The following is a 27,950-nucleotide window of genomic DNA, read 5'->3' on the forward strand; positions in this document are numbered from 1 at the left end:
TCTTGTAGGTTATGCATGTATTCATTTTTTAAAAAAGAATTTGTCCTCGCTTTCTGCCTGGTTGAGCCCCTTCAAAGGAAAATGAACCCTCGATCGTGATTCAAAAGACTTTGACCACTGATATTGTCAATTCTATACATGTTCGACGTAGCCTATTTTTGCAACACGCTCCTTATAGAGCTGCAACAAGCTTCCTGCTATCTTTGAATGCAAGCGCACTGTGCTCAACACAATTGTATCAGCCTGCTTTACATTATATCTGTGTCAAGTTGTATAGTAACTTTTAGGGTACAGCAGCGCTCAAACATCCCATCTGCTAGTTATCTGACTTTGCTGCTGCCCTGCAGTGCTTTCTATGAGCACGACGCACGCACTTTTGCAATGTGTGCAGCCCGATAGCAGAATGCGCTCTACGTAGCCCGGAATTACAAGTACACAAGGTGAGCATCGCTGCGTTGCTCTTTAGAATCGTTGAAAATATAATAAATAAAATAAAACTGAAGAATAAAATAAAACGTTCAGATTATCAGTTGCCCGTGCTTGTCACACACGCACGTAAAAACCTTTGCAGCACTTGAACGGGTTGAGTACATTCACCGTGTGTCGAAATGCTTTTTCGCAGATGGCCGAATTCTCCTGTATCGCTCTGTCGATCTTTGGGATGGCCCGCTTCCAAACTGCAAATCTGTCTGCATGCCGGCGCACGGAAAAGTGACACACCTTTTCCGCACATGTTCTGTACCCCGAATTGAAGCACCTGGCTCAAAACACAGTCCTTGTGTATATCTTCTTTGTCTCCGTACGTTTGCGCGAATCCGTTAAGATGGTCGCTGAGTTCTTTTTTTTTTGTACACTCCATTCCTCTCAAGGAACACTAACACACGGAAGGCGTAAAACCACGTGGAACGCCAACGAAGCTGAGAAGCTTTACACTGGCGTCTCCCCCATGCTAGCAGGCAGCGCCTCCGACTGAGGATCGTGCAACGCGGCACCTTCGGGCAAGGGAAACACGGCTCACTTTTCACACTGAATTAGCAGGGACAGTTGGGCGAGTTGGTTGAAGTTCATCTTTAAAAGGCGCGAAAAAAACCACAACGGACAGGTAGGAAGGAGACAGGACGACGCGCTTCTAGCAACTGAAGCTTTAATCACCTGGCAACACGCCGTCTCTGGTTATCTGCAGCGCCATCTTTCCTCGTTGGCCATTCAGGACCCGTTTCGTGTGCCTAATTCTGAAGCAGTTGTTGAGCACTTAAAAAACGATAACCCCGGCATGTGTTATGGCTTTAGCATTGATATTGAGGATGTTTTTTACTCGCTTCCGCATGACAAGCTGATGGAAAGTGTCAAACTATGCATCACACAGGGAAACGATGAATTGACGTTTCGAACAAGTTGCGGTGTTTCATTGGGAGGGTTCTTGGAGCTGTTGTCTTTTTACCTCAAAGCAACCTTTGTAGGATGGCACAATGAGCTCTTTGTACAAAAGTCGGGAGTTTGTATTGGCTCCAGAGTAGCTCCCACTCTTTGTGAAATTTTTCTTAGCAGAGTGGACCGGTTGTTGGAAAAAAGTCTTCTTGGGCTCCACAAGCGTGCCTTTCGGTACGTCGACGATTATCTAATTTTACTTGATAGGCATGATCACCAAAGAGTGTGCATCGACATCCTGAAAGTTTTTAAGGAATGTGGTTCGGGACTGAAGTTCACTTTTGAGCTTCCCAAGGATAATGAATTGCAGTTTCTTGACCTGAAGCTGCAATTCCTCTCCTCTCATGTATGTTGGGGTTTTTTCCCTAGGTCTACTAAACCACTCCTCCAGTATGGATCAGCCCACTCGAGAATTGTAAAAAATGGCATAGCGCTTTCGAGTATTAAGTCTGCCCTCTCAAAATCATGTCCTCATTCTGTTAGTGCTAGCTTTTCTCTACAGATCAGCAGGCTAAAAGCAGCAGGGTTCCCTGATAACCTGTTGGGCTCTACCTGCGAGAAGCTTGTCAGATGGGTTAAATCGGGGTGCACTTCAGTGCCTCACAGTAACAAGGCGGAAAAGGCGAAGGTCGCAGTTGTGCCTTATATGCACAAGACCGCGCACCGGTTAAAAAAGGTTGCGAAGCGTTATGATGTTGACGTTGTTTTCAGTGCGCCTAACAAGCTCTCGCGTGTTTGCCCTGCTGTGGAGAGGATGGTTGATAGGAGATGCTCTGAATACGGTCGTTGCCGTGTAAAACATGTGAATACCTATGTGCCCTGCCGCGTTGGCGTAGTATATAACATACCTACAACTTGCAAACGGACATACATAGGACAAACTGGACGGTGTATAAACATACGCCTGCGTGAACATGAAAGGTCGTTGAAGACCGACAAGCTTTCACACTTATCTGCGCATTGTCATGCTTGTGGGTGTCTTCCTTTGTTTAAAGAAGCAGCTATTTTGTTTTCGAACCGAGTTCAAAGGACTCGTGAAATTGTGGAAGCCGCCTATATTTCTAAATCGGGTGTTTCTTGCATAAGTTGTCCGTCCGTAGCGCTATCAAGCCGAGAGGTAGATTACCTTGATATTACTTGAGCTGGTGACAAAAAACGTGCCCGGTGTTTTTTCTTTTATATGCATATTCATTCTGCGGTGGTCTGGTTCTTTTTCTTGTTTTTGTAATGTGTGTGTATATCTTCTTCCGCTTTTTGATTAAAGCTTCAGTTGCTAGAAGCGCGTCGTCCTGTCTCCTTCCTACCTGTCCGTTGTGGTTTTTTTCGCGCCTTTTAAAGATCACTTTTCACACCTCCCCATTCTAGCCACCCTATCATGACTTCGAGCGTGGCTGAAAACCGATTTTTCTCGACCCAGTTTTTTTACGGCGCAACAGAAAGGTCCCCCTTTGTAGTGTTTTTAGCTGCAGCCGTTGATCCCAAAATCACGTGGTTATTTTATAATTCGATCTGAAAAGCCACTAAAGAATGTGCGCCAACGCTGTGAAGCGATAGCGGTGCCGATAGCCCTCCTCGCAAGCTGTTGATTACACTAAGGTGCGTATTTGGGCCGGTTGGTACATGTTCAACGATACGAGGTGATATGTGCGTGAGTGTGCCTTCGTTAGCGCTCATCACCAGGGAAATTGCGCATCTGTCTAGTGGATGATGGTTTTAATTTTTCAGAAGCTTTCATAGAATTCGTGAACAAAGTTCCACGTCACTGTTCTCCTCTCCTTCCTTTCACGGTGCGTGTGCTATATATACCCCCATGTACGGAATAAAACCTTGGTTGTAAGTCAGCGCTTGGTCCGTCTCGTTCACTGTCCCGTGTGTCGCGCTGTTTCTCGTATTACTGTTAGTTACACTCAAGGTTCTGCCGGTTCTGCTTTCATGGGAGTGAGTGAAACTGCGGTTTTCATCTCGACATTTTCAGCCGTTTTGAATATAAAAAGCAGGTAGAATAAGTTTTCCGAACGCTCGTCGTCCCGTGAGGTACCTTCACCGCCTCGCGAGCCAGGCGCTCGTGGCCTCCGCGATTAGCTTCAGCAACGCGTTGCCGGAGCGAATCGCGGAGGCCACGAAGCGCTATTTGTACTTCTCCAACTTGTCGGCAGGTGCCGCTAGGTCCCCAGCTAACATTAAAAACTACGTTTTCGCGAGACCAAAAACACCACGCTTGCTGCGAGAAGATGCTTAGTAAGCGAGCAAACGCGCAAAAAGAAAATGTGGGCGGCGACGCAACCTTGAAGTTTCCGCAACGTTCGCCGTGACGTCACATATTTTGACGGCACCTGCTAGATCATGCGTAGTTTCTAATTGGTAAAACTGAAGTACATTTCCCTCTGAGGGGGTCATAGACTTAACATACCAAGTCTGCAGAAATTTTGTTGAGCGAATGGCCCCAAAATACGATAAATACACTTTGAAATCCGCGACGTCACGCGCGGAGATTTCGGCGCGAAATTTAAAAATGAGACTTTGAACTTTATTTTCTCGTCTATCCCCTTCAGTCACGGTGTACACAATTGTGTACGCGAACTTCAGCGCGCAGTAGGTTTTATAACTACCTGTGGTGTTCTGTTTTTGAACCTCTTCCGTGAGCCGGCCGGTCTGCGCCGAACGTGCGCGCATAGATTAAAAGCTGCCGGGCGTCATACCCGAAGTCATACTTTTCGCTATGTTCGTGCGTGCGTTTGTACGTGTGCGTGTATATATCCACATGCACAAATTGAAAATCTTCAGGGGCTGGCTACGCCAATGCTACGACGAGAGGGCGCTTGAGAAAGTGGCAACCTCACACTCCGCTTTTCAACTCGCCTTGCCGCGCACGACTGCAAAAGTTGGCTGTCCTCTTCAGATCATGTTAATGATAAGCACGTGCACGCGGTTTCCAGCATTCGTCTCGGCGTGATGGTGACGTCATGCGAGTCGGAGAAACACCGCACGGCCCCCACGCGTGCGTCAGTACTTTTTCTCTCGCTTCGAACACGCAACAGATGGGAATACCGTATCTGAGCTACAAATGGCAGGAGAAATGATTCTTACCGGGAGAAGCATTCGTGAATGGGGCAATCGCATAACACCGTGTCGGCCGTCGTCAGAAAGTTGCACAGTAGAGCAGCGGCACACGTCAAACGATGACAATCATCGGAAGGCACCTCCACCAGCCAGCCGACGCGCACTTCACTTGCCGTCGAGCAAACACGTCCTGCCAGGCTGATCGGAAGGCAGCAGTCGACCGCAGCAGCTGTTGCCGGCGCCCACAGATCGGTCAGAACACGTGTTTATTTTTATTTTTTTTTAAACGATGCGTTGATCGCTCGCTGGTCGTTACGAAATCGATTTGTTCGACGCGACGTAGCGATACCTATTCTGCACTCGGGCGACTCTTCCTCGGGTCTCACTGTCCCCCACGCATGCACGTCTACGCAACACTGCGCAACGGACGCACTCATTTGAAAAGAGAAATAAACTGCGTGGCTAAGGTATCTGGCGCCATCTATTACAAAGAGAGCGAACTGCAACACGTGGATTATGGCCCCCGAGATGGCAAACGCGCGGCGTGTTTTTCTCCGGCCAATGTTACCAGACTAGGTTAGTAACGTTGCGCTGAGCAGCGTCCCGGATCGTCTGCATGCTTTCTGTTTTGATTGTAAAAGGCATAAAAAAAAACAACACATCGCTGTTCATTCCATGCATATGTACGCCTGTCTAGCTATCACAGTAATTTGTAGTTATGCGTCGAAACACACGAGGAGGTCCGGATCGAAGGCTAACATTATTGCACGACCACCCGTTACCTGCACCAGCCAGAAGAGCAGTCGCAAGGTTTTGTACAGAAAAAATACAACGCTCAGCAATGACGAATGCTGCTCCATTTCTTTAGAGATTTTACTCCTCAAAGGGGCGCCAAAGTGCAGGAATGCAGCTAAATGCACCGCGATGTATTCGGGGTGTTGGATTTATGCTATCTGAATAAGTCCGTAATTCCAATCGGTCTGCAAAAACTTGAATACATCAAGCTTCCTCAAACACTGAGTCTGCCACGCACACGAAAAAATTCGCTAACGCGTCATGAGAAACAGAAGGGAACAATCAACAAGATTCCCACGTGCATGCACGACCAGCGCGGCAACTAAGAGGAAAAACTGGGCCGCGAGACACATGCGTTTCGCCGGAGTCTGGGCTCTCTCGCGAACAATAGATGACGTCACTGCTACGTCACTCACGTGTGACGTCACTTGAAGACTTTCTTTCCCTAAGTTAGTTTTGACTTTTCCCCGTGTCGCCACGGAGTGCCTAGTATGTCACGTGCTTGATGAATTTCGTCCCTAGTGTCCTAGTGTCATCTTCACCTCCGCCGGCGCTGTCTCCGCGCACGTGTCACGAAGTGACGAAGTGTCGTCGGTGTCGTCAAGTAGCCGCAAATGAAAAAATGCGACGTTTGTGGCGTTGGCCTGTCTTCACTGGAAAAATATGTGGAGCACCACATCGCAGCGCACAAATTCGCCGCCGACTACGTGCAGCAGGCGTTCCACAAAGATAAAAGTGAGTACCCATCCTGTTTTCAGTTTATAGTTGTTGGAAAAGACAGTGTCAGTGCATTTTTATCATCTTTTGTGGTGAGGCTGTACAGCACATGACCGCTTCCACGTGCATTCACTGTGCCAGCTAGTTATAATTCGCATGTGCTTGTCGCGTAGAAAAAAAAAGAAAAGTATGCACAGAGGCACTAATTTTCACAATTTTGCTCGATCACACTGAAAGTACTGCCGCTTGCGTCGCTTTTTTGTTTTCCCTCTAAAAACAAAGCAGAGCAAATATGTCCGGTGGATACATGATGTGTTGAAACAGGTGAGCGCACAAGACAGGGACAGTGAAAACGACATATAGAGCGCTACTTCAAACTAACATTTAATGCACTACACTCATCACGTGGTAACATCGAGTGCTTCAGAACAAGACTATAAAAAAAAATTTAATTTTTCTCTTCCTTACGCTTTTTTTTTCTCGCTAAAGATTACAGGCGGTAACGTGCCCATGGAAACAGGGCGACAAAGCGAAAAAAACCCTTGATACCATACAGAAGTTTTTGACCGAGCTCATGATCGAATGCGTTATCAACGGCAAAAACGGCTGTGTGATAAATGCGACATGAGATGAACATGGGTTTTAACAAAAAGCGGGTCATCCAAATGAAGAAACAATGATGCAGCTGAACAAAGGAGGCTGTAAAAAGGTATTAAAAATGGCCTTGAAAAGGTTAACACTTAAAAAGTGAGAACAACAATAAAAGTTTTGCAAAAACGCAGACTCTTTCTTCGAGAGTGACACAGAGGGCATGCTGACACAGCTGGGTCCGAGCTGTTCTGCACATGATGCATCATATATTTCTCGAGCTATGACAGCCTGGTCAAGAAAGGGGGTACAACCGCAAGCTACACAGTGTAAGGCCATGTTGCCGTCAGACTTTTAAATTGTTGGCGTGTTCACGCAAGCGATCGTTAATACATTGGCCAGTTTGGCCGATGTAAACACATCCACAAGAGAGCGGAATCTTATACACGATGCCGCATTTGCAAGACAAAAACCGCGTGGTGTGCTTCTTTCAGCATGTCAGGCCTTTCACTGTTCACGTTTACACGCTTGCACAGGCCTCCAAAGTTTGTTGGGGGCGGTAAACACTACACTGACTCCTGCGCACCCTGCAGCCTTCTTAATCCTATGTGACACTTGGTGCACGTATGGGATAACAGCAGTTTTTGTCCCATCTCTGTTTTTTGGAGGCACATCACTGGTTTTCTTGAGTCTGTGCAACAAGGTCTCCGCAAGGTCACACAAAACTCTGGAAAACGTGTGCTCTCGAAGAAAGATTTTGTGTTTTTGCAAAACCTGTTGACTTTTATTGTTCTTACTTTTTAAGTTTTAACCTTTTAAAGGCCTTTTTTAATACCTTTTGATGACCTCCGCTGTTAAGCCGTATACTTTGTTTCTTCATTTGTATGACCCATTTTTGTTAAAACCCATGTTCATCTCATGTCACATTTATCACTCAGTCGTTTTTGCCGTTTATAGCACATTCGTAAGCTCGGTCAAAACTTATGCTTCAGAAGTTTTTCAGAAAGAATATCAGTGCACTGAATGAGATGAAGGTTAGCTGAAGGACTTAATTTATTTTGTGAAGCAGAGAGAGTGAGGGAGCAAAATAAAACATTTGACATTAATCTGTGTCTAAGGCCTTTGAACTATTTTTGTTGGTTTAATGTCTCTCTCTGATACTATGTTGTATTTGTATTACAGAATTCAGTGAATGGAAAGCTCAGGAAGAGGCGAATGAGAACTGTTGGTTTATTCTTCACACGGCTCCTAAAAAGCTGGCCAGTGGGGAAACGAGGAGCCACTACTACTCTAATAGATCAGGAGTGGCTAGGCCAAAGGAAGGTCATGGTAATCGTCGAGAGAAAAGTCAGGGTACCTGCAAGTCCGCTAAGATATGTCTTTCATTTATTACTGTGACGAAGAAGGAGAACACTCAGAGCCCGGCACCTGAAGATATCACCATAAATGTAAGGTACCAAAGAAAGCATTATGGCCATAAAGCAGAAATTCAGCACTTGAGGATGAGTCACAAAGAAAAGGCCAACGGGGTTAACCAACGTAGCAGAGGACCTGGAGCGTGGTGTGCCCATGAAAACCATATTGAATAATATAAGAACATCTGTTGGGGGCATGTAAGCTGAGGCCAGCACATTTGGCAGAACGCATAACTCTGCATAACATCAAACGGCAGTTTCACATTGCTGCTCCTGAACAGTGTCACACCAATGATGCTGTCAGTGTAGATATGTGGGTGAAAGCAATGTAAGACGAAGGTGAAACACTTGTCTGTCTGTATAAGGCATAAGGTGCAGTGGACCCAACTGGTACTTTTGGTGCAACAGATTTTGCCCTTGCTTTGATGACAGAGCCACAAAAAGAGCTGTTAGAAGAATTGGGCACGGGCACTGTGTGTCTTGACTCAACACATGGAACTACAGGGTAACAGTTTGAGCTGACCACTCTTCTAGTGCTAGATGAAGTGGGATAAGGTATACCTATAGCCTATTTCATCTGCAACAGGATGAATGAGGAAAACTTGGCAGCTTTTTCAGGTCTCTTGAGTGTGCCATCAACGAAAATGTGGCTGCTAAGACATTTATGTCTGATGACGCCTCACAATTTTACAAGGCATGGTCGTCAGTTATGGGTGTCCCTCAGCAGAAACTTCTCTGCACCTGGCATGTGGATAGGAATTGGCAGAAGAAGATACATGAGTGTGTAGAAAAACAACTGAGGCCAGACGTGTACCACAACGTGCAACTCCTTTTAGAGTTCCTTGACCAGCAAGAATTTGAAAAGTATCTTCAATCATTCCTTGACACTGAGGAAGAAAAACTGAGGAATTTTCTGAAGTACTTCAAGGACAACTATGCAGTTAGACCTCAAGAGCGGGCCTACTGCTTTAGGACGAGGGCAGGTATCAACACCAACATGCACCTTGAGAGCATGCACAGGACGATGAAGCACACCATGCTGGAGGGAAAGAAGAATAAGCGTGTTGATAAACTAATTTCTGCACTCATGGACTTGACATATCATTTTTTGATGAAGAGGGCAATCCAGATGATCAAAGGGCAAGAAGTTGAGTGCAGTTGAAAGCTACCACAGATCTGGCACTGAAATGGCAGGTTGTGCCAAATTAAACGAAGACGGCATGTGGACTGTGCCATCTCAGTCTACTAAAGGGCACTCTTATACAGTGACAAAAGTCGGGGATGCTGCTTGCTGTCCCTTGAGATGCAATGAATGTGCAGTGTGTGCGCACCTGATACACTTCAAAGTGTGCAAGCACATTCACTGTGTGGTCATTGCTAACACATTGTCAAGCAGTGACAATAACGACTATGAGAGCCCACCTGAAACAGTAACTGCAACGAGTCGGGCATTGCACATAGTAGAACTCGTTGTTGGGCTAGTTGGTGCATTGCATCAAGGAATTAAACCAGCCGAAAACAGACGAACACAGGAAACGGTGAAGGAGACAGGAAAGCGGCTAGACTACCAACTCTTTTAATCACCAAAGCGAGACTCAAATATATACACTCATGCGGTCACATGGTCATATCACTATCGCTCTTTACATCAACCGAACTAACCATATAGGCATATCACAAAACATGGCATGCTATTACCGTATGTCATCTTCGCATGACTGGAATGCAAAGTGTTCGATTGGTGAATGTGCTGACCTGCCCATTTCTCACTTATGATTTCTCATTTCAGATATTGTATTACTGATTGTAGAGGTGTTAAATGACATTGATTTCCCAAAGCTATGGAGGAACCAAACCAGCATTTTAATAAAGCCTTATTGTCAAAGCTTAACCTGGTTGTGTCTTCCTGTGTTGATAATGCATACTTGTGCATGCTGTTTCTGCACTACATTCATTACAGTAATGCAATGCAGTTTCATTTCAAGCCACGAGGACAGAGTCAGAATCGATTTAGATCTGTTTCTTTCTTTATGAATGCTTAGATTATTATTATTGTTATTATTATTATTATTATTATTGCAGCGGTATTTGCACACGTTTTCTGGCTACGGCGCGAATCCTTTATTACAGAGGAGAGCTCGATCAACATCGACATCGTCTGCAATGGCGGATTGTTTATTTGCAATTTGCAGCGTTTGCGCGATGTAAATTGTTCTTTCGCTAGTTTCTTGTACGCGGTAATGTTAACATTAACGCTCGCTATCGAGTTTACGGTGTGTCTTCTCACACGTGAAGGTGTGGTGCCTTTTTCACCCGTGGATATTCGTACTCGATTCCGCTCGCCCACCATAGCAGGTGAGGTCATTGGTAAGATACACGTTCCGATGCAACTTCCAATTCAACATTGTGCTTTGTGTGAGTGTCATGCTCTGCGCTTTCGATAGGTATCGAGCTCTTTGATCGTTAACTTGCGCTAGATGTGGTATCGAGCCAGTCGAGCCCTGAAAAATCATTTCCGATGATCGGGACACGATCGTGAACGTGCATGAACGCGCGGGTACCACACAAAATATTAGCTAAAGCTGTGCAGCAAATTCAGATGTACTAGGTATTGCCACGAACAAACATTGCTTTGCTAATGGGCGTCGATGACTGCACAGCCCCCCCCCCCTTTTTTTTGTACGTACATGTAAACCGTGATTTCAATTTGACAGCTTTGCTTTGAAGGCGCTTTTAGTGCTATAATGGTAGCGATTGCTTGCTTTTGATGACCTCTGCGCTGTCAGTGCATCAGGACATTGCATTATTGATAAGACAGAATTGTTCACGTCCAACACCCCTCGCACCGTAGAGCTTTTGAAAATTCTTGCGCTACACTTGCTCGTTTTCACGAAAGGGGGTGTTTTTGGAAGAGTTCAAGCACCCTTGACCTAAAGACGCTGATTTCTTCTTATCAGTGCTAGAGTTACTGACTACGCTACCTAAAGGTAGCATATGCAGTAACTAATCAGTGCCTACCAGCAGCGCACCAATTGAGGGTGTGTTCTGTATAACTTCGTGCAAAAAAAAAAAAAGAAAAAAGTCAGAACTAAACGCACAGTAGAACTTGCTACAACTGAGCTGCAAGTCGGGTTGAACTTTCGATTCAAGTGCGAGCTTTCATTCGACTACATTAAACCCTTTCAGACGCGATCTATGAAGAACTGCCTGTAATTCGTCAGTTGCACATTATCTCAAGGAACTCGACGTTGCAACAAAAATATTGTCATGTATGTGCTTTATAGTAACTAATCTTGATTAAACTGCAATTGCATTGAACCTGAAGTCATTCATGTTCTGCTTTTTGCAAAAATAGAATGAAATCTCAGGCTAGAAATACAGTACTAATTTTTCTTTTTTTGGTTATGATCATTTCGAGCAAAGATAAATTATACTTTTTAGGTGACTTGGAAAAAGCGGAACATCAAACATGGTAGTGCCTTCTGCTAATTGACTATATTTAACAGTACACTGCAAAATGAAGTTGAAAACAGATCTATTACACAGGAGGTTCAATTTATCCACTCTTAAATGTATCTTGTTCTTTCTTAGCCACTAGTCAACACGACTAGCAAAAACATGTGATGTAGACAGTTGTATACAAAGCGTCTCAAACAGTTATAGAAAGAATGGTGTGCTAAAAGCTGCAGCAAGACAGAGTACGACTTTGCGAAACTGCAGTCGTAAGTGCCGCCGCTTTAGGTTTACAGGTTGATCCATCCACGGCTTGGATGTAGACCATACTTAGAAACTAACTCGGATGATACCATTGTCACATGGTGCACTGCTGATCGCAATTAAGCCCAATCAGGGTCAAATTTCTCAACAGTGATTGACTCGTTTCTGCAACTTGCATACAGTAAATAATCACAGTAGAGAAATTCTACCCAGTCAGGTCCCATCGTGATCAAAATTGACAGTATGACACCCATAATACATATTTGTCTGGGAGGCCAACTTTTGGATATACAGGTCTTACTAGAAAAGAAAAACTAGATACATTGTTCGATAGCAGCCTATTAACATGTTGGCTCACGCACTTTTTCAAGCACATTCAAGACGTGGCATGAAACTCTTGCTAAACTCTTCTCACTCAGTTTGTACCAATCAGCTTATTTGCCATGTTATATACAAACAGATGCGGTAACCTATAGTGCACACTATGGGCTCACTTTCTTGAGCTAAATTTTCGTGACGTACAGCCTGACACTTAGAAACACCATGTGGCTCTCTTGTTTGCAGTTCATCCGCCTTGGTGCAGTTGGCCTGCCTTGCAAACTCATAAACGGCATTGTGTGTTGCTGCCATGTCTTCCGTTACTTTCTCTCAGTAGCATGAACGAACTATCCGCACCCGTTTTGTCTGCACTACAACGGAGATGCCTCAACTTCAGCCTATGTTAACCCTCACTGCCTTTCAAGGAACTATGTCAACAATGCCAGCACTATGTGCTGCTGGGCCTCATAACATAAGCTTGCTCAGTGGCACAAACTGTCCATATACTTTTGCCCCACAATGCAACTGTGCCATTCTCAGTGGTCCGTATTGGGAAGCACTCCAGATCTACAAACACTATGATGTGCTGTTGGCTGCTAGAAAATGACTCGTTTATAACAGCGGAGTTTTGCACAACATAGAAAGGGTTATGAATGTAAAAATGGCCATCCACTCCCATTTGTTGCACAAAGCTACGATAAAATTCATATGGATTTCTCATAAAGAACAGCATTTTAGTTGGCGAAAAATTTGACATGGTCCACAGTTTGAACTCGAGAACGACTTTTTTTCGGGGTGGTCACTCTACCATTTAAGCTAACCAGTATGCTAGTAATCAAAGTGCGAGGGCAAATTCAGTTTGAAGCGCATGAACACTGAATATGACAAATGAGTTCTGTGGAAAGCACAGTAGGTATAAGTAGCTTATAACCAGCTGCAAGTAATGTTTTTTCTTTCAAGTTTGATTTTCATAAATAGATATTAACGCAGAATCTTCTGCTAAAAGCTGCTGCACGTTTCCACAGGACCCATTTGCCACATTCTGTGTGCTTTGACTTTTCAACTAATTGGCCCTTACACTGCCCATTGCTAGCCTACTGGCTATCTCAGTTGTAGAGAAACAGCCCTGGAAAGGTGTTGGTTCCAGGCTTGAGCCCAGGAACAGTATGAATTTTTTGTCTTCCTTTCTGAGAAATCAGTATGGATTTCCTGGTAGCCTTGTACAAAACAGGTGGATGGCCATTTTTCAATTCAAAATAACTTGTTCTCTACACAGATGATGTATGCGAACACAACTGTGATGCCTTGAATCATGTCTGGACGAGCTGGGCTTGGAGCATGTAGCCAAATGTGATGGTAGGAGCTCCAAGTGAATGTTCTTTGTTCCAGTGCTCCCAGAACAAGGAAAAAGCTGGGACACAGCACTGTGTGCCTTGTCTTCTTTCCTCGCACTGTGACATAATGAAGTAGTACCAACTAGCCCAGTTCATTGCGCTCTAAAATGTGTTTAGCTACTTGTGATGCCGTTCAGACCAATCTGCTTGGCACATTCACAGGTAGCAATAGAACAGAGGGCTGCCGAGATAGCAAAGCCATAAATGCAAGGCCTGCGCGTGCACATCTGAGCTTGCAGAGATAGTGTCCTGCATAGGTCACTTGCTTGATGAATGTGCAATAAATGCAATTTTTTGGGCAATAAAGGTGTGATGACATATGCAATTTCTACATTTATTTGCTGCAATACAGAAACGTTCTCGATTTGTTCGAGTAGTGATTAGCATTTATGAAAGATAATTAATGCAAGGTCATGCTATATGTATTACTTTCAATTGAAAGACCCTGTGGCACAATCTTAATAATACAAAAGTCATATACAGCCAGCAGAATCAACATGTGCCGTACAACTCCTCTCAAGTTTCAAGGAGGCTATCTGGGTAACAGTTGGGAGCATTCGCAACCAGCCGGACAACACATGGGTGGCCCTGAAAAGGGCCGTTTCATGGCAGGCAGCATTTGCCAAGTTTCAGTAAGGTTGAAAGTCGGGTGAATTGGTGACAGAGCATCTGAACATGTAAAGCAGCGCACAGAAAAAAGACACAAGAGGATTAATATGATTCAACAGGACAACTGTTGCACTTGCCACTAGTTTATTCTTTTAAAAAATATGTATATAGTACATACCCACAAGTGCACCACATGCAACAATGACTTTTGCTCATAACGGTGCTTAAAAAAATTTGAATGTTGTGCACTGCAACAATGACTTTTGCTCATAACGGTGCTTAAAAAAATTTGAATGTTGTGCACTTGTGCATATGTGTATTACCCCCTCCTTTTTTTCCCTCCAAAATAAGCTAATTGCAAGTGCAGTGGTTGGCCTGTTCAATTGTATTCCTCCTTTCATGTCTTGTTTTTGTGTGCTGCTTTACACATTAAGATGATCTAAAGCAGTCTTGGTTCATGTTGGGAAGGTAGGCGAAGGAATTTGCTGCACTCGCAGGACTTCGTGGCCTTTTGTGTTGCAGTGGCTGCACTTCAGCAGCCTGTAGCAGATACCCAGCTCGTTGTGTCCATGTGACTTCACTCCAGGTCCGAAGTCACGGGCAAGAGAACTGACGATTTTGGCCAGCTGATCGATCCCTTGGCCTCTGTGCACATGGTACCCATCAATTGCTAAGAGCGCACGTCGTGGCTCTTTCGAGGAATTGAGAAACCGATGCTGTAGGAACAAAAAAAATTAGTGCAATTAGGAAAAATGTGATGCATTGAGACAAGAAAGAACTTGCAGATCAACTGAAGTCACTAAACAAAAAGAAAGGGAAGTGAACAACATGGGACCACAGCCTACAGTTTCATAAGATAATTGAAAAATTTGGCAACATAACGTGTTGCTAGTATGCTGCAATGTGAAAATTTTTCACTGCTAGATGGGGCTCAGCCGGAACTTTTGAAATCAATACACGCTCCTTTGAATGTTTGCATTGCCCCTGTATATGTGGCTTGCACCAATATCACAGCTTGAAATTACATAGCCATCCACCCTGTGTGTCGGAACGGAACTAAAACCAAAAACAAAAACGAAAAGATATTTTTGGCCGGAACGAAAATAACAAACGTTATCTATTATTTCGTTCCAGAGTGAAACCGAAATATTTATCAGTTTTCAGTTCCCGGGAAAACTTGGTGACCTGGAACAACCGAGGTCATGCAACGTGAGCAATAATACATATGTCAGGGTATAGTGTTAGCGCTTATCTCATGCAAGAATTCCAAAGTAAAGATGTTCAAATTTTATGAAAAATGAAAAGAGTGGCAACCAGAGCTGTTTATATTAATGCAAGTGGACTTTCGTGTGCCAGTCACACTAGTGTGGAGAGGGCATTCTCGGTGCTGAAGTTTATTTTATCAGAACAGCGGTCTTGCACCCTCGATGATGGGCTGCTTCTGAGAAAATGCTCACTCCTTTGACACAAAACATAGAACCTGCTCAGAAAATTCGTAATTCACTTTTGAGAAATTTAAATACAGTAACTTGGAAGGGTGCTAGTTTTGGGGTTTTGTGTGGCTGGCCCAGAAGCCCCTCAGGGACAAGACCAAGACAGACCAGCAACCATCTTTACTCTGCTGAGCCTCGGCCGCAACTGCCCGCTGCCACTGGCTGCTGAGTGCGAGCTGCGAGCGCACCATCGCTCATCATTCTCTTCTTCTACGGCCAGCACGCTCGCAGCCACCGCTTCTATACTGCCCCCTCCCCTCCGGTGAAACTGGGGAGGAGGGCGCAGTAGCCGCTATCCTTGGCCACAGCGGACAGCACGTGGCATGCACGACCACACGTCGGCACGGTTCGTCCACCACGTAACCAAGGTCCCGGTGTTGTCCATGGCAACTGGGGGCTCCGGGGCACCGCATCCATTTTCGGGTTAGCAGTCGTCGTGGCAGCCGCCTTGCTGCCACCGTTTGTGGTTGCCTGCTCTTTCCTGTTGCTGACCTCTGGTTCTTCCTTCCTATAAGTGTATAGAAGCGTATAGACAAGTATAAAAGCGGCGGCTGCAAGCGCGTCGTCCGTAGAAGAAGAAAACGAACGATGGCACGCTCGCAGCTCGCAGTTGTGGCCGAGACTCGGCAGAGTAAAGATGGTTGCTGGTTTGTCTTGGTCTCCTCCCTGACGGGTTTCTGGGCCAGCCACAGCCACGACACCCCACATAGCTCGCGCTAGTCTGTAGCAATTCGTCGTACAGTTACTTGCGCTCCTCTGAAGAATGCGGGAAGAACGTGTTTTACCCGTCCCACGTTCTTAAGAGGAGCGCAAGTTTACCACAAATCCTATGTTTTTATCGTTACTTTACCTTCAAATTTTCGCATAAAAATAAGAACCGTTACAAAACATTATTTTTTTAGTTCCGGAACAGAAACGTAACTTTTTTCGGTGGAACGAAACTAAAACCGAAACGAAAAACATTTCGTTCCGACACCCTGCATCCACCATTGCGATGAATCACTACTGAAAGCTGACCAACCACCACTGAAGCTATAGTGACAGTACTAGAATATGTACCGTACTTACTCGAACCTAGGCCGCTCTCGATTGTAGGCCGACACTCGAAATTCGCAAGGCCAGAAAAAAAAAACTTAATCATGGTACTCGAATCTAAGCCAACCCCCCACTTTCGCGCATTGTTTTTTATAAAAAAACATCAGCTTAGATTCGAGTAAATACGGCACATGCATTTCAGATTCAATTAATGGTTGCCTGCACATTTGTATAATGCCCCAACTGCTTTACACTAACGCAAGGAAGCAGCAGCCAACGAAAATAAATATGAATATTTCAGCCTGCCGTACATGGAGAACACGTGCAAGCATCCAATGTTCATATGTGAAAGACAACAGTGTTAGAGGAGAGAGCCTGGTGCGGATAATAGAATTTTGACACAGCAAGCCTGTGATGTACACTTCACTACATAGTCAAAAGTCTGATAAAAACTTGTCAGATGGGGAAGGTACCAGATTAACATATTAGAACGCGCCTCAAATTTTTTAAAAGTACATAAAATTGATGCTTCGGGACCACTATGGCCCCATTGCTCACACTAAAAAAAGCATCAGTGGGGCGCCTATGTATAGCCTATGTGCCACAGCGTGCAGGTAGGGCAAATTACCAAATGTACAGCTAGTTCCACATTTTTCCGATTTCATAAAGATTCCATGAGCAAACATGAAGATTACTACTTTGTAGCAGATAGAGTGTATTCAGATAAGATCGGTGCATGTCTGTGGACCCCTTTAATTTTGCTGAAAAAAAAAAAATATCTGGCTGTACGAGTCCCTAGGGCCACGAAACCAATGTTAGTTTTGCGGGAAAAAAAATTTGCCTAGGTCAAAAAAATTTGGATGGAAGTCTTCACTCAGCAGAACTGCTTTTCGCGACTTTCCCGAAAATACGATTTTGACGAGATCCTACAAAGAAATTATTGCAGCTGCGAGCCAATTTTTCTTGGCTTACTGTGAGTAACGTGCATTTATAAAATGTTATGTTGCAGTTCTGTTGCCCATAACTTATGCAAAAGAAATTGCAAATACGGCACCCATTGCTCAATAATGCTCTAATTTCAGATTTTTTCACTCCGCGTCTATAATACTCGAAATTTCCCAAATTTTCCAGAGATTTGCCACGCATTAGGTTAACCATTGTGCTAAGTATGATTGCCGAGGATGATGTCAGACGCAAACCATAAATGCATATGGTAAAAAACGTCTCTAAAAATAAAATACTTCGAAATTCAGTTTAAAAAAAAGGCCATCTTCAATTTTCTTTAAACTCCCCAGAATTAAAGCCAAGCATGTGCTCTAACTTAATCTCTAAAAACATGTTGCATTATTTTTGTTAGATAGGAGTTACAAAGCCACCAAAGTGTCCAAATTGACGTCAAGTTCACACACAACCACTTAAAGGGGTGGTGCCATCAAATTTGTGGCTTGTGCATTCTTTGTTGCAAACATTTCTTATTGATCTAGGAAGCATGAGACACACTCCCAAATTCATGTATTCTCTCGAAACTATTTCACATCGCCTTATTTGTATGAACGACTTTCGGTTTCGGTTTCTGGGCGACAAGTTGGACACCGACATCACCGTGTAGGAAGCTAGAACAAGTGCACCCACAAAGTTGTGACACATGCAGTGCTGCATTGTCTGCTCTCGCACACAGATGCAAGCAACCGTCCGGACGCCTTCAAAACTTGCTAAAATCCTCCATCATCCGCAGATGGTCGGCGAGCTTTCAACAATGACTGGTAAAACCCGTTTTGTCTACGTAACCCAACAGCAGCACCACATTAGTGAAAAGATGTTGCGTGGAGTTTTGCACAAAACTCTCCACAGAATGGTACTGCACTGTTAAACGGAACGTCTCAAACAAAGGTGAAAACCACCTAACGTTATGGAAATTGCAAGCAGTATTGAATCCATTGCAAGAGACTCTTGTCTGCTGAGACAGTCATTTCATAACAACTGACCTACCTTCATTTTAGAGACTAAAAACATGAATTCACTTCACAAGTGCAACCAGTACTTGCTGGAAGCAATCCACACTAACCAGCTGCTGAACTCACTGAATATTGGCATGACTCTGCTGCTCACTACCCGAGGCCAGCAAATGCTGCAATGACATTGCTGTGCCTATAGTCGGGTACAACTTTAGAAGACAGGAGAGGCCCCGCCCAGATGACCGAAGCGCAGCAGCCAATTGCCTCCACGACTAAAGAAATAGTCCCGCTAGGCATGTTAGGCATGTTCTCCGTCGGCGGGGTCACCGGCCGTCCGGCTCATGACGTCACCTGAAGTGCGCGCCTATTGGTGGAGGCTCGTATGCATCCGCCTTTGAGGGGAAAATGCCGCTGCCTTCTAAAGTTGTACACGACTATACCTAATGAAAGCTGTGATGTTGAGAGGGTTCTTTCAGCTGAGGTACAGAGTCGTCCACTTCCACCTTGAACACCGCACCGTGCGGCCAGCACACCGCGGAGCGCCTCTCTTGGTTGCTTGGGTAACTAGCGCGTATGCGCAGTGACAGCTCTAGGCAGAGCCTTCGCCGCGTCGTCTACTAAAGCGCGGCAGCTCTGCCGAATTGTACTTGCTTTGCGGTGAAGCTAACTTCGCTCTTGCTATGCGCATGCAAATCCAGCATCCGGCACGGTTCAGAAGAAGCGAAGCGACTGCACCTTGTTCCGTCTAGCTTTTGCTGCTAGTGTTTTCTTTCATTTCTGGATGCGATCTCACAACCAATAAACCTCGGTCCGTGCATGAGTAAACTTTCACAGCCGCGCTTGAACTCCTACAACTAAGCAACTCAGCTCCTTTGAGCCCAGTAGCCAGAGCCCAGTAGCCAGAATGTTCCCGCTGCTCACGCAAATGTTTTTGATCAGCTTCAAAGCTAGGCGCCGCAAAATTGGCGATAAATGCATGGTAAGGTCTGACATAACAGCTTTAAATGTGCGAAAGTTTGGATTGTTACTCGCCTGAAAACAAAAGGATGTGAGCAATTTGCCAATTTCAGAGAAGTTACATTACATTCAGGTGTTATCAGCATTGCTGCCTTCATGCGCTAGCGAATTTAACTCGCCAATACGCCGCCCTAATTTGCTACTCATTTGCAACCATGCTTATTCGTACCATTCATGCAGAAAAATGAAGAAGCATTCTAATAGAGTTTTCAGCTGAACTCATATCACGCGATCAGTTCACCAAAGAAGCGCCGCTGACAAATGATTACTTCTGTAAGCAGGCGCTGAATAATGCTTGACTCCCTTTTTATCGCTAGGTGACCCAAAGCACCACGTATCGCTTTATATATTTCTTGGCTCAAAACTTTAGCACGAAGCAGAAAGTTTTCCGTGAGCCTTCAATTCACAGCGCAAACTTATATTTTTTTATTGTCGACTTTGTGTCGCCAAACTTTCAGCTGATGAAAACAACCGTGTGAGTAGCGGGAATATTCTAACTGTACGGCACAAAGCATCTGAGTAGCTTAGTTGCGGGAGTGCCAGCCCAGCTTGGCGATCTTACTCATGCACGGGCCAAGGTTTATTACTTTTAAGATCGCATGCAGAAAAAGAAAACAGTAGGTAAAAAAGCAGTGCGGAACGAGGTGCAGTCGCTGCGCTTCTCGATTTCCATGAGATTAAGTTACCTTCATTGAAGAGCAAGCGCGACTAGGCGGAGCCGCTGCGCTTTAGCAGACGACGCGGCGAAGGCACCACCTACAGTTGTCACTGCGCTTGCGTGCCCCAGCCGCCAGCGAGAGACGCTCCGCGGAGCGTTGGCTGCACGGTGCGGTGCTCAAGGTGGAAGTGGATGCCTCTGTACATTCAAAGGTGAGACAGCTCTCGAATGAAGACCAACATGCTGCACATGCAAATGGCAATGTACGTTAACAAGGACGCGTAAAAAATCGGTGATCAGCTTTTTGTGAATTAAATGTGTCTTTTCCTAGATGTTATCAAGGCTCTTTACTGTCCTTTTGACTTATCAATTTTTGTAAATGTATTTCATGTAGCATTTCTAAACTAAACCCCCCCAAAAACATGCAGTTCAATGATGGTTCCACGAAAAATGTGATTTTTCTCAAATTACCAGCTTGAAAAATAGCACCCAATTTTTACCCTCTAATTTGAAAAAATATAAAGCACAAAAACAAACCACCGTAGTTATGCAATTTGTGTTAGAATGCTTTGGCTTCCTGTGCGACACAATTTGTACAAACCTCACCACCAGACAGGCATAGATGAGACTCTGGCTAAGAACATGTGCAAGGTTGTAACCAAGCTGATCATTGCGCATCATAGCAACAATAAGGCCATCGTCATCACCATGACCAAAAAATAATGAGCCACCGATCAAGACAACAAATGTGTGTGTGTGTACCTTTCATCACATTTACCACCAATCATAACAAGAAACGAGTTCATACATTTGTTCATATTTGTGTGTTATGTGCTAGACAGCTTCACTGGTAACCTGCCTTCACAAAATGTAATGGCTCGAAATTTTTATCACAATTTTATGCACCAATTCAGTCATACACACAACACATTGTAAACAGTGGTAGTTTAGCACAATAGCAATAATACGCCAGCAAACGAGCAAGGCCTTATCTATAAGAAAGCAACATTGTGCTTATAAAGCCCCTGTTGCTGTGGTTCGTGTTTGTGCACTCAGCATGTATACGCACTGCGCATAAGCACCACGGCTTGACACAGGTTGCCAGTTCCCTTAGTCACAGTGATGGCAAAGCCGCCTCTCAGCAATCACTCCTTTTGCCTTATAAAAAGCATAGAATAAAGTGGGGATGCCTAATAATATAGATTGTAATATCAAGCACGAATTATGGTGCATGTAAAGAACAGAAGACTACAGCAATCCGAATGGCTCCTTTGCACAGTATGAAGGCCTGTCCACCAGGCTGCACAACAAACCGGTTTTTGCAACATTGAAACACATTTTAAAAATGCAAATCCTGTTGAAACTGCAAGTGTGCTAGATTCTATCACTATAATTTACGGTCCTTCCATTTCCACCAGGATATGATAGCACGTTCTAGCCAGTTAGTTGTCTGTGTTTCTAACTTAGAATTATTATGTTTAAGCTGTTGCATTAACGTAGACAGAACTTTCAATGGCAAACTTGTAAGGCATATTGGGAAACACCCAATGGCTCTCTATTGATGAATAAAAGGCTTTTACAGGGCTCTAAAATTGCCAAAGCTCCGAACGAGTGTGACTATTGGTGTTGAATCCTTCGTCTGAGGCAAGCTTTGAGATTGGGCTAGTTGCTAATCCATCTTCAACAAAAAGGGTAGGAGTGGACAACAGACAAAGAAGGGAACAAAGACAACCGTTCCCTTTGTCTATTGTACACTGCTGCACTGTTTGTTGACGATGAACTTCGTTTGAGGTTTCTAGTCTCACTGATATAAGTCGTATCAAAGTTCATGCGTGGAATTTTGTAGATTACCCCTGGTAACTTTTATTGCTCCAAGAGGTCTTTAACATGTGTGAGCTGTCATGTTACCTAGTTTTTTGGCATCTGGGAAATTCTCACACAATTAGTGTAAAAAAATCTTGCAAGTGACTCGCTTATTCCCTGCACCATGGGATGCCCACATACTTTTGCTGTTCCCGTTTGTCCTCCCAAAGAATCAAAGCGCTCCTTCGACAAATAGTTTCCAGGAGGTTACCCACAAAATGCGTGAACTGTGACACATCCTACATTAGTGGAACGAAAAGTTCAAACAAACAACAAAACACCATAAAAAGTGCCTTGAGAAAGGCAAGACATGCTCAAACACTGGTGGATAATTATTCATTACTAACCAAGCGATTAATTTGGACACCACTGCTCTAATCGCAATGAAGAAAATCTTTATACATCTGATCTCAAATGTGGTATGTGTGCAACTTACTTTAGCTGTACATGTGTTGACCTACCCAGGATATACACCAGCACCCACTGGCACCTAGGCCATAAATAATCACCCTCTTCGCATTCTTTATTGTGAACAGGGGGCCCATAGTGGTTCTGAAACGTTAATTTTAATTGTTGCCTTTTCAAAAGGTACCTCACATACATGAACCCATTTCGTCGACAGGTTTTCATTCGTCCACTGAAACAGATCGAGATAGCAGTGACTTGTGGGCTTTCATTTATTCAAGGGTAACAAAAGTTACCTAACAACGTCATAGTGAGTTGGTTGTCACTGAGAAGATGCGGACACTGGCGGTTTTCTGAATTTGGTATCACCACATACTGATGTTTCAGTCAAACATTTCGTTTCCCATGCCTTGAAAACACTCTCTTACTCTATTAGTGGCCTTCGGTGAGAAAGGCTAGGATGCTTGTGTCACTACCACTGCCATTGTTGATGAACCATTCCACGGACATTGGAATGGTTTATCAAAATTGTCTCTAACATACGAGCCAGCTCATGTGACGGCACATGCAAGCCATGTATTCTCAAATGCCTCTACTAAAAATGGCACCACGTTGCCTCACTCCGCTAAATCTAAATACTGAAAAGCATCCTCACTGTCCATGTATGTCACCGTCTTAAAGAAAGGGCATTAAATTTCAAGGCCTTGTTTTCCACTGTGTATAATGGCCACATGCAAGATCACTAAAAGGTGTGCACGTAAAAGGTGTGCACGTGCTTAACGTGCATTGTCACCTTCATTTCGGTATTTTCCCTGTATCTCAACATCGTGTGAACGCCTTGTCAATAACAACAGTCAGGTATTTCAGATGAACGCATATACACGGGAGAAAATTGCTAGGAGCACTTACAACTAAGTTTTAAAATTCGTTAGAATGCGGTGCGGACGGTACCAGGGTTGCCGTTGGTGGCTACTTTGCGCCAAATTGGCTACTTTACGACCCAGTCTGGCGACAAAAATTTCAGGTTGGCGCCATGGCTACTTTCTGGCTACTTTGAACCTCTATTTTAGCGCATTCAGTAGCCATTTTTCTCATTATCTGCAGATAAAATACCAAGCAAGCCTGACGACTACCCTTTGTTTCCAAGCTTTTCTGACGTGTCAGCCAGTGTATAAGCGCGTGTCCTAGCCCCGCCATGAGTCTGGTGCTCATCGAGGCACCCGAACGCAACGCGCGGTGCGCCTGCCGAGACGGAATGATGAAGTTCTTGTTCGCCCAGTCCGTGTCTCACACCCACTATGGGGGATAGGCCAGGAATTCGGTGGTTTTAAGAATTTAAATAAAAATTAAGAAATTGGAAATATAACTTACAAATAAATTAAAGATGAAATTTAAGTACGCCTTTTGGCTAAGATCAAACTGACGAAGTTTCGCGCATGTTGGCAAACGCGTGCCTAGCACGCTGTTCACGCTGCCCGCCATCGATGCTGACGTTACGAGCCAGTTTTGTAGTGCTGATGCACGGCGCGTGTTTTCGGGTGAACTTGACAGACACAGAGATCCGCTACAAAATGAAGCTGGACCGGTGATATTCAAGCGGATATTGCTACTTGAAGCTGGTCGTGCTTGACTTCAAGCACAACCTTCTTCTGCCATTAGTATTCCTAATGACTGGTTGGCTGGAATGTTTCAATCTTACTGTCTCTCTGGCAATTACTATATCTATTCTATATAAAATGTATACAGGTGCACGGAACTTATAATATGTTCATTTATTTGCAACTTGCTTACAGCTTGAAGACCAAGCATGAAGGAGAAGATAACTGTGCCCGTATGCTATTTTATTGCTGACACAAAATGGTATTATATATTGATCAATGATAAAACCTCTTTTCATAATACCGATTTTCTGCCATTTGGCTACAAGTTTGGCGATAAGATTAAAAGACCTGGCTACTTTGGCTACTTTTAGCTTGAATTCTGGCTCCTTTTCAAATCTACCCAACGGCAACCCTGGACGGTACGCATCTACATACCGCTTTAATCGGGTCTGTTGGCAGTGCAGGTTTACCGTGCAGCAATACGGATATGCCGTATCGTCGTGGTCGGCATGTCAGTATTTTAACCCGCAAGACCTCTACCGCATCACTTTACCGCAAGCAATGAGCACTAGCGCGGCTAAAATGTTCTTAAAAAAAGCTGCGTGCCGACCACGACGGTACGGCATTTCCCTCAGCGGCGCGCACCAGTATGTCAGCGTAAACTTACCTCGGCGTTCAAGATTCGAACACACGGCAGGCGTTTCAGCGTAGCCGTCAGCTTGCGGTTCAGCAAGCGCGTTTTCTTGATCTGGCGCTCCGCATCGGCGTCTTCAGAGCTGCAGCAACGTGGCAGCACTTTGAAGACGTATACACCACGGGGGCCACATCGTGCTGCAGTTGCAGAACTAACTTCTAAAATATAAAGAAAATACAACCTTCAGTGACTGATGGCAAGCATCTCACAATTTCAGAATACGTACCCCTATATTGTCGCATATATCTTGAGGGTCCGCGTTGGCACTGCAAACGTCGTTACCACCAACGTACAAAACGACAGTCTACGCGCTGAAAGTGCATCGCAGAGACGGCCTCAGCCATTCGCACAGCGTCAAAACCACCAAAACTAAATGTGCAGGTCTCGACGGATGTTTTCAAGTGAAGGCGACTCCTGCACATGAATTTAACCTGGCTGTCGTCTATCACCACACCGCGCAAAGAAGGCATAACTCAAACAAGGCCGGCGACTGCGGTGAGGGTACCGAGTAGAACGGTAGAACATACAACATAGGCAAGTAAAGGCTGGGGACAAGGCCGAGGAATCGTCGGATCTTTCCCTAGCTACAACAGTACCTGTCTAGGGGCAGGGAGTACCTCCCTATGGTAACGTCAGATCCGGTTTCGCGCCAAACCGGGAGAGCCCCGACTCCGGGGATACGCTTTCGTACCGTCGTAAAAGTGACGGGGCCCGTCACCGTAGTGCTAATACTAATAGTGACGGGGCCCGTCAAAATAGCGACGTATTTATAGTGACGGGCCCCGTCATTGTAATGCCGTGACTACGGTGACGGGGCCCGTCAGCGCAGCGCCGTCGTAAAAGCGACGGGGCCCGTCACCGTAGTGTAAATACTAATAGTGACGGGCCCCGTCTCCATAAAGCGGTCACTACGGTGACGGGGCCCGTCACCGTAGTGTAAATTGTAATAGTGACGGGCCCCGTCATTGTAATGCCGTGACTACGGTGACGGGGCCCGTCAGCGCAGTGCCGTTGTAAAAGCGACGGGCACTGACTACGGTGACGGGGCCCGTCAGCGCAGTACCGTCGTAAAAGTGACGGGGCCCGTCACCGTAGTGCGAATTGTAATAGTGACGGGGCCCGTTATAATAGCGAAGTACTTATAGTGACGGGCCCCGTCGTCGTAAAGCGGTGACTACGGTGACGGGGCCCGTCAGCGCAGTACCGCCGTAAAAGTGACGGGGCCCCTTTACCGTAGATTTTTGGTCGTTTTAGACGTCCACGTCGTGTGATGTTCATGGCGTAGTTGGTAGGGACCGTATAGTTGGTTGGCGCGCTCTCCATAGTGTTATGGCTGCAGGTCGTCAGTTCGATTGCTCCCGCTTTTCCTTCCTTTTTTTTTCAGGTTATGCGTCAACATCAACGTTACTGCTCTGACGGAGTCGTAACTTTTTCCTTCATGTCTGCGGCGGTTAGACAGCCCTAGCGTTCGGATGATGCGTTGTTCCTATGCGACCTCGGTTCTAATCGCGCTGAATAAGAAAATTTTTTGTGTCTTTTTTTTTCTTTTTTCAACATTGTTTCACAATACCGTCCCGAGCTTCCAGCTAGTCAACACTAGTTACTCCTTCTTGGTAGCACGGACTTAGCGTGGGAGAGCGGAGCCCGTTAATCAGCCTGTCGCTGTGCCGCTGACGCTGCATATCAGCATGCCGCCAATGTCACTGCGTCGCTGCTCCCCCCCCCCCCCCCCCCCCCCCCGAAATGTTTTCGTACTGACGTGCACCGCCGACCAAAACAGCCACCTGCGCCTGAAGTCTTCTTGGATTTTTTCTAGAATTGCTTTCCATGGTCGAAAGAGATCTCGGAGGGAACATTGCTGATTTGACTGGCTGTCCTCGCTGTGCCCATCATGGCATCGCATGACCGTCAGCGGCGCAGCGACATGCTGATTAACGGGCTCCGCTCTCCCACGCTGAGCCGTGTCACCACGAATGAGTAACTATTGTTGACTAGCCGGAAGCTCAGGACGGTATTGTGAAACAATACTGAAAAAAGAAAAAAAAAATGGAAACATTTTCTTATTCAGCGCGATTAGAACCGAGGTCGCATAGGAACAACTAGGCTTGTGCGAATAGTAAATTTTAGGTCCGAAGCGAATTCGAAGCAACTTTGAGTAGTAGCAGGATTTCACTTTCGGTGAAATGCAAGTGATAACCTGTAAAATATGTTAATTAAAATTTACTATAATTAGAACATATAAACCGGTATAACAATAAGCTTTTAAACTTAAAGAATGATGAATCGATGTGAGGGTAATACAGTAAAACCTCATTAATTCGAAATTTTATTTCGAAATCCCGCATAATTAGGATTTCTATGGCCCTGTATTTTTCAATGTAAATCTGAGTGGATAATTTGAAGCGGCAGTGAGTACCACCCCGGTTAATTCAAAAACTTTGGGTGCCATGTGCCAATTCCCGATCCCGATTTAGCCGCAAATCCGCAGAAACGATGGCCCTTAGGAGCTACAAGGCAATGCAATGTAGCGATACTAATGAGTGACAAGTGAAGCATCCCAGCCTCGCTGCTGCCAGCGCAAGAAAAAAACAAAACGAAAGGCGGTCTCGTGCCAACTGTAATGTACGCCTGTGGAAAAGAAAACGTGCTTCACTGCAACACAGCGGTGACACGCGGGCAGCATGACGAATGCTTCTCTCAATGTCAGTGCGTCATGATTTAACCATTCTTTCAGGCAAAATAGAGAAATTAATAAAGGGCGGTCTGACGGAATTCGCGATCTGTGTGAACCTCCGATTGGCGGTTGCTCCGGCAATTTGCGCACTTGCACTGCTGGCGGAGTACTTGCCCGCAACGCCTACTTCGAAAACTCAGTTCGAAAGCTTCAATGATCCTCTTTTTTCCACCCAGAACACATCGCGAATTCCGTCACACTGGTCATTATTACATTCTTTATTTTACCAGAAAGAATGGGCGAGTGGCCGCATCATGACGCACTGAGGCTGCGAGGAGCAGGTGTCATGCTGCCCGTGTGTCACCACTGTGTTGCAGCGAAGCACGTCTTTTTCACAGGCGCGCATTTCAGTTGATCACGAGACCGTTTTTTTTTTTTTTCCTCTTTCTTTTTTTTTCTTGCATTGGCCTCAGCGAAGCCCGCCGTTTCCCCGGTTTAGCGGCAAAATTCGGAC

General features: G+C 45.1%; 2 protein-coding genes across 2 annotated transcripts in view; both read right to left on the bottom strand.

Annotated features, from left to right (window-relative positions):
* The window catches only part of LOC119401267 (mRNA decay activator protein ZFP36L1), an 81,937-nt gene extending 77,070 nt beyond the window's left edge, over positions 1 to 4,867 (bottom strand). Inside the window, exon 1 of the mRNA XM_037667958.2 lies at positions 4,516 to 4,867. Coding sequence (XP_037523886.1) covers positions 4,516 to 4,548 — 33 coding nt within the window. The 5' untranslated portion in view covers positions 4,549 to 4,867. The remainder of the gene's footprint in view (positions 1 to 4,515) is intronic.
* Positions 4,868 to 13,614: 8,747 nt separating this feature from the next.
* Positions 13,615 to 25,259, bottom strand: LOC125759682 (uncharacterized). Its single transcript, XM_049418734.1, has 3 exons — positions 24,989 to 25,259; positions 24,736 to 24,920; positions 13,615 to 14,757 (listed from the first exon to the last, which is right to left on the bottom strand). Exons 1-3 carry the CDS (start codon positions 25,002 to 25,004, stop codon positions 14,497 to 14,499), a joined length of 462 nt encoding a protein of 153 aa, XP_049274691.1. The 5' UTR covers positions 25,005 to 25,259; the 3' UTR covers positions 13,615 to 14,496.
* Between the last annotated feature and the right edge of the window lie 2,691 nt (positions 25,260 to 27,950).

Source organism: Rhipicephalus sanguineus, chromosome 8, assembly GCF_013339695.2.
Source record: "Rhipicephalus sanguineus isolate Rsan-2018 chromosome 8, BIME_Rsan_1.4, whole genome shotgun sequence".
In the NCBI taxonomy this organism is placed as follows: Eukaryota; Metazoa; Arthropoda; class Arachnida; order Ixodida; family Ixodidae; genus Rhipicephalus; species Rhipicephalus sanguineus.